Source organism: Periplaneta americana, chromosome 9 (genome assembly GCF_040183065.1).
Source record: "Periplaneta americana isolate PAMFEO1 chromosome 9, P.americana_PAMFEO1_priV1, whole genome shotgun sequence".
Lineage (NCBI taxonomy): Eukaryota > Metazoa > Arthropoda > Insecta > Blattodea > Blattidae > Periplaneta > Periplaneta americana.
This window is the reverse complement of record NC_091125.1, coordinates 93,107,729-93,115,195: the sequence shown is the minus strand read 5'-3', so window position 1 is coordinate 93,115,195 and position 7,467 is coordinate 93,107,729. Positions and strand designations below refer to the sequence as shown.

General features: G+C 35.1%; 1 protein-coding gene across 2 annotated transcripts in view; it reads right to left on the bottom strand.

Annotated features, from left to right (window-relative positions):
* Positions 1–281: 281 nt before the first annotated feature.
* Positions 282–7,467, bottom strand: part of LOC138706244 (probable G-protein coupled receptor Mth-like 3) — a 78,999-nt gene continuing 71,813 nt past the window's right edge. For both annotated transcript variants that reach the window (XM_069835295.1, XM_069835296.1), the window contains 3 exons: positions 7,072–7,259; positions 4,559–4,730; positions 282–3,370 (listed from right to left, as the gene is read on the bottom strand). In XM_069835295.1, the coding sequence (XP_069691396.1) occupies positions 3,055–3,370; positions 4,559–4,730; positions 7,072–7,259 (676 nt within the window). In that variant the 3' untranslated portion in view covers positions 282–3,054. The remainder of the gene's footprint in view (positions 3,371–4,558; positions 4,731–7,071; positions 7,260–7,467) is intronic.

Below are 7,467 nucleotides of genomic sequence, written 5' to 3'. Positions count from 1 at the left end.
ATTCCAGCCCAGATGTTTACAGTAAACCTTTGCTGGTGACAGACCTGAAATTAGAGCTGGGGACAGAGCGAGTAGAACTGTTGAGCCACCGACGTGGCTCAGCTGGTTAAGGCGCTTGTCTGCTGGTCTGATGTTGCGCTCAGGTGCCGGTTCGATCCCCACTTGGGCTGATTACCTGGTTGGGTTTTTTCCGAGGTTTTCCCCAACCATAAGGTGAATCTGCTATAAATAGGATCAACTGATAATCTATCTTCAGTGCATGTTTTAATTAAATATAAGCATTACTATATTTTGTTGTATTTATTTAGAAAAGGTTTATTAAATGTTTATATTATATTTACATAACATAATTGTATACAAGGGAAGTATATTGTAATATACATATAACATTATTTACATTCTAAAATATATATTTCCTATTCAATTGTAATGTTTATTATAATCAGTTACTTGCTGAAATTCTCCATAGAAAAAATGGGCAGATACCTTATATTTGAAAATGCAGACAAGAAATATTATATTTCTATAATTTATTTAAAATACATCTATAAATTACTTAAAATCTGAATTCATGATACTGAAATATACGAAAATATGTTCTGGATTAAACATTTATACTGTGTGCTTTTCTATGTATAGGACATAGGGATTTAATATTCTCGTAAAAAAACAATGAAGAAATAACTTAACCAGTGGTCATGTTTAAAAATTAGCAGGCTTTGACAATTTGTAAAACACGAGAACATCAGGCTTTGACTTTGTAACCATATATGATCTCTTGTTTTACTTGTCAAATTATGCTAATTTCTAAACATGGCCCACTGATTGTTATTTTTTCAATGTTTTTATACATAGACTTCTAATGGCAATGTAAAATCCCTAAGTACTATACCCAGTAAAACACATTGTATGTATAAAATTGTTTCCATTTAGCCAACTTAAAATGAATAACGTATGTTTTCAATTTTAGTACACTATATACAACATAATATAATTTATAAATAAATAACTTAGGTAACATTAATGTGCATCAAATTTGCATAATTAAAGCTCTCTACTGAATGTATCCGGCAAAAGTGCTATCTTGATATTACCAAATTCATTTTGTGAACTCGAATTTCATTCTTAATGAAATTGACTTACAACAGTGTGGTTTGTTTCTTTTCTTTTTTTCTTCTTTCATTCTTTCGATTTTAGTTTTGCTTCATACAAAACTACGTGGAAAAAAAACTGGACAAGATTCAAAAGTTACATATAAAATGCCCCAAAATTCGCGTGTAAGAACTATATAGTGTGAATTTTGGATGAAAATAAAGACGAAAGTAATAGTGACAAAATTTCGTCGGAAGGATTTTTAATTGCACACTGTGACAACACTATTTTGCAACAGTACCGTATATAATGAGACAAGGTTGGAAAGTGCTTTTTACAAAATCGAAGAAAAATTTGAAAAACGAACAAAGCGAGTTTTTCAGTTTTCGAGATTTTGTAATGCACTTCACAAACGTATATTGTACAGTATTTTTTGCACGATCATATTTTTAAAATTGCAAATACAATATATTTTACATTGACAATTTAGAGCAATATTATTCCAAAGCCTTCACAAAACTGTACTGTAATGGTAATTAAGTAACAATAAGTGCACTGAAATTAGTCTCTTTCAGTAACTTAGGCCTATAGTTTTATGTTATGAAGAATGGTTTCCCTAGCAACAAATTTCTGTGTGGGAATTCTAACTTTCAAGGCCTAACAACAGTAGTTATAAATACAACAAAAAACACGATCGTGCAAAAATAAAATGTTATACTATGGTCGTAGATCAAGCAGTCCGTATGGTGCTTCAAAACTAAATGTTCATGGTTAAAATCATATCTTAGTTTTCTCTCCCCTCTTAATTTTAAATTCTTGTTTTAATTAGCTTCCTGTGATGTATCGGTACAAATTATTGCTGTGTTGCATTATGTTCCTTCACAACTTTGTAATAAACCAATATTTATTCATTCCTCGTCATTTTATTGCTTCTTGAATACATTTAAACACAGTAAACATTAAATTATGGTTGACTAGTAAGACATTCTGTGTTGTGCAGTGTTGTCCAATACACGTGCACGAATTTCGGGACAATCTGTATATTTTGTTCTTAATTTTATTTATAACTTGTTATTTATCAGAATCACTTCGTTTCAAGAACAAATTCCTTTTTCTAATTTCTTATTATAGAAAGTACGGGAAAGTGCTGTGATACCTAAATACTTTACTACCCGCCTATTTTAAATTTATTATACCGGTATATTATTGGACTATTTTGCTTATATTCATCTAGAAAATAGTCATCGTCATCAACAACTTTCATAGATTGGTCCCTTCGATCCATTCTGTCCTCATTCTTAGGATGATTATTAACACTAGACGTTCAGAACTAATTGAATTCTCTGGTCGTATGGGTCATAGGCTATATGCCCATGAAATAATATTTTCATCCATAAAGAACATTATTAAACTGTATTTTAGACCAACATTGTTTTCTTTAAAATCCAGCTAGACAATTTTCTTTGTTTCCAAATTCAATTCACTTTCTTCTAATTTGTCCGACATTCTACTTTTTTTTATGTCTGATGTAAATTGTCTCACTGAAGCATATTCATTTACATGAATTTCAGTCTTTCACAGTGATTGTGTTGAGAAGAGGGTTTTTAGATTTTCTCAAATATTAAGATGATATTGATTTTTCTCATATGCTACATGCAGGCTTCATCGTCATTAATATCGTAACACTTTCAGTTTTTCTCCAATAAAATTCCGTCGATGGAACTTCTTAGTTACGAAACAGAAAAATAATATTTCAGCACATATTGGGGGTGGGGGAGGATTCTCCCCAGTATAATCACGTTCAAGTTCCGTACATTTAAATATATTTGCTTTGAGCAGACACTCAAAAGTGGTGAATTTTTGTACATAGACCAGTTGATTGTATTACATTGAGAGGAAAACTAATCCAAACAAAATTACAATACCAGTAACCAAATCGTCTTGTATGATGGAAGATTTTGCTCAAGTTTCTTGACTGAGTCTTCTGGTACTCATCTTAAAACTGGTAGTCAGCTTGAGTGAGCTCGTTGGTACGGAGAATGACGTGCCACTCTTGGAGTGCATGATTCGCTTGACTCCTGAACAAGGCAGGCGCGCCCTCAGTAGATTGAGTACACTACGCTTGCAGCAAAAGATGACGAATATAAAGACTGCCCGCAGCATATTTACCACGTCGGTGATATACCAATAGTAGTCGGCTCCGCCCACAGCCCATGAGATGATCTCCGTGATCCACGTCAACCCCATGAGGCAGAATAGCTTAACATACAGCACCAACCTGCGAACAGAGTTGTCAGAATTATAGCGAGCTTTCCGCCTATTCGTGTGTCTTCTTGGAAAAGTGAAGGGTCGTTCACACTTTTCAAATAGTTTGATTTAACAGAGTGAACTGTTTCAAGTTGAGTTCAAGTCACGTAGCAGCTTGATTTCAGGTTTCAAGTGAAGTTGATAATTTGGGTGCTAGGAAAAAACTGCGCGAATTTAGATTAACGGCTGTTTTAAGCGCGGTAAATTAATAGCTGATTGTTTTTTTCTCTGTCGTACAAGCGAAAAAAAAAGTAGTGGAATATTGAGGTCCTGAAGGAGAAATTAAACAGGAGATACTTTAATGTGGACACGGATGAAATACAAAAGAAAATTAAAACCATCAAGACTATATGCAATGAAGTGATGAAGATAGAAGTAAGAAGAATGGTGCTGAAAAGGATGACATTTATCGGCCGAAACTGGCATGGTTCAGTATGATTGATAATTTTTTTGGAAACTGTAACAGCTTTAAGAAAATCATTTTTAAATATTGTAAATTATGGTGCTGAAAGAGATTACATTTATCGGCCGAAACTGGCATGGTTCAGTATGACTGATAATTTTTTTGGAAACTGTAACAGCTTTAAGAAAATCGTTTTTAAATATTGTAAATTATGGTGCTGAAAGAGATGACATTTATCGGCCGAAACTGGCATGGTTCAGTATGACTGATAATTTTTTTGGAAACTGTAACAGCTTAAAGAAAATCATTTTTAGATATTGTAAATTGGCTCTATTTATTTTATTGCACCTAAGTTACATTAACAACAAACCTTTGCTTGATAATTTAATTTAGTTTATTTGTAATAGTCATATATTTCTCTTACTAATCCAATTCCTAACCCATACTGAACGACGCTTCTTCAGTATCTTTATCAATTCCCTGGCAAGGACTCCAGACGGGAATCAAACCGAGGTCGCCATGGTGGAAGGCAGAGAGGGCAACCACTCGGCCACAGGCGGTAAATTGAGAATGTGTAACAAGCCGAAACAAATCAAAGGGTCAAGTACTTAATTGTCGAGTGGTTGGTATTGGAAACTAGCATTTATTTCATAATAATTTTGATGCACAATTTCATTATTTCTTTGAAGATTAATCTACAAAGATTCTGTAGAAATAGATCGGATAAAGAATCGTCAGTTAATAATCATGACTGACCTCTGTTTTTCTTTGTTTGTAGCTGAGCCCGAAGTGTTGCCTGCACTGTTGAGAATTGCCGTGTCCCTCCTCACTGAGATGATTCTGGCAGCTGTGTATAGGAACAATATCAGATTCGCCAGAATCAGAAAAGCCATTGGCCCGTAAAAGTAAGCCAGGGTTGCAGCAGGCTCTGGAAAACAAGAGAGTGCAATAATGGTAGTTGTTTTCGTAAATAAACCTTACCGATATTATTCCAGAACCCTAAATCTAAAAAAAAAAAAAAAAAATCGTAACGTTTTGACATAAAAGGTTTACTCTGACATCACTTATAGTATCGTGGAAACAAAAGTGTAAGATTAACTTCGTGCCTTGTAGTTTCCCCAAGCGATCTGTTTCCTCACACTATTGTCCATTTTCGTCTTCCCTTTCAAAATTCTTTTAGTCCTACTGTATGTTCCTTCAATGGAACGCTGAAAATCTGACTGAGACAAGTGGAGCTTGGAGCTCACACAGACACTTCCTCTCACCCTTAAATCCTCTTTGGAAGTTAATTTTTTCTCCTCTCTCGTCTTTCTTTGTCATTCTCATTGCCACACAATACTCATGGAAGTATTGAGTATGGATTATGTACATAAATGAATATCAAATAAAGTACACTTTAATGTTAAAGTATATTTTGTATTTTACTACTTTAATTCGAGTATAGACGTTTTACGCAATCATTGGAATTTCCTTAAACTCTTCGTCATTTTTTTCTGGAACCTCCCATTCAAAGACAACGATCATTTACGTGCTATAAATGTATGATACCGGAGTCGCAATTTTGATTTCGGTGTGATTTAAACGCTCGAATCTGAACGCCATGCTATAGGCCTACTAGAATGATAATATGCACGAAAACCAATTAGTTGGAAACCACGGTCATGGACGGAAATCCCACCCAATTTATGGATTTGCGAAATATAGTTTTTAAGCTGATAAAAGCAAAACTATCATGTTATAAGCTCTTCCACGTTAAAAAATCGCAAAGTTAAACTCGTGAAATTTTTGTTCTTTGTACGAATTTATTCGAAATGAGTGGTTTTCAAGAGAGAGTTTTAATTTTCTTTACAAAATTTCAATTTAAAGCGCCCAAAGATAGTTATGTATGTACAAAACTCTGAATTTACCTTGTTTCAATAGAGGATTTTGAATGCAATCCAAACCGGATTTCGAGTGACTTTATTTTTAAATATAAAGTTGAAATGTTTCCCGATGTCTCTTAGTTTATATTATTCACACACAGAATTGAAGACCGTTATAGTCCTAGCGTGCAATTAGTATCCAGGCGGAAGGTTTCCTGTTGGATATATTGTATCTTTATTGCACACATCAATACTAGTAATTTCAGGCGGTGTTGACACATTTTCTTTGCAAAGATTATTCCTGGTTACAATTTATTTTTATACCGACATCATTACATTGATGTCTACTATAACCATTCACAGTGAATAAATTTTAAGTTATAAGATTACTTTTAATTAAAATTCTAACCTTTTTTGTCGCCATCAATCAACTCCAGATATGATAACATTAGTTTTACTGCACGTGGAGTAGATATGAGAACGTCAATTACAATTGCTAACGCATCATTGGTATAGTCTCGCAAGCAGGGATTACCGACGATAGGAATGCGAACGAAACAATTCGATAAGGAAGAGCGGGCGACAGGAAAAGTTACTAGATAACTTGAATGATATTCAAGAGTACAGTCGGAAGAGAAACGACATCGATAGAATCAGTCTTGTATTGTGATAGTTACATTACGGTTTTAGTTTCAGCTCCACTGCATGTGAATACGTGTCTTATTCCAAGTGCGTTTATTTTATTATGTAGTGATGGAGCGTTCCCCTCGCAGAGTATCATTATTTTATTCGTAAACATAATGTTGCGCCTTTAATTCGCTTCGAATTTTTCTCTTGCTACGCTCTTCATTTCCACAGACGATGTCCCCATCCATTCATCTTCTTGGAAGAGGCAGTACTTCCATCGCCCCGTACCTCTCGCTCCCTCGGCGTGCCTACATACACACGTAAAACAGACAGTAACGCCACCACTGTTTTTCGGTAATTGTTCCTTGCGCGAGCTATAGACATATGTTACCGCTTCTTGTGATTGGAGCGGCATCTGAAAAGGTCTAATCAATAAACTCTTATCTTATCTCTTGAAAAGAAAACGCCTCTTTGACACCCCTGAGTACTAAACGCTCGGATTATACAGAGTGAAGTCGTGCATAAGAAATTCCTTCACGTGTAAACCTACGCTCTCACGGAATCAATCGAAGTTTTCCGAAGAGGACTTAGCGTATGGCAGCCGGTCATTTTTTTTCTAAGACTACATATCAGCCAGAACCTCATTCAGAGGGGATTATACAAATAAAGAACAACGTTATAAAGAAATGTAATACACTTGAGAAGTTAAACAATGGGTCTAGGAAACCTTTGAAATAGTCCAATGGGGATTAAAGTTAAAACATTCAGATGAAAACTTACTCTCGAACCAGCAGGAACGGCGACCGAAGTTGGGTTTGAAGGGAGAGTCATCAGCCAAACCCGGCACGAACTCCACCACTGCCGTGATGACGGATATCAGGCCGGCTGTGCCCCAAGCGTACACAGAGTACAGGATGAACTTCTTGTGGTCCCGCTCCAGAGCGCTGCCTTGGGGAGGACGCAGTCCGCTGAAACAAGATGTGATTGACGACATAATATATAATAGTTGAAATAATGTGGCTACTTTCATATAGACTTGGTCATGGACTTCTTATTGTCGAGGAACGTATGCACTTCTTTCTATATGAGTATTTTTCAGAAAAAGAAAAATGTTATGAAATGAGCATTCTGAAAGAATAAGACAGATGGAATTGCGAAATTAAAATAAATAGACTT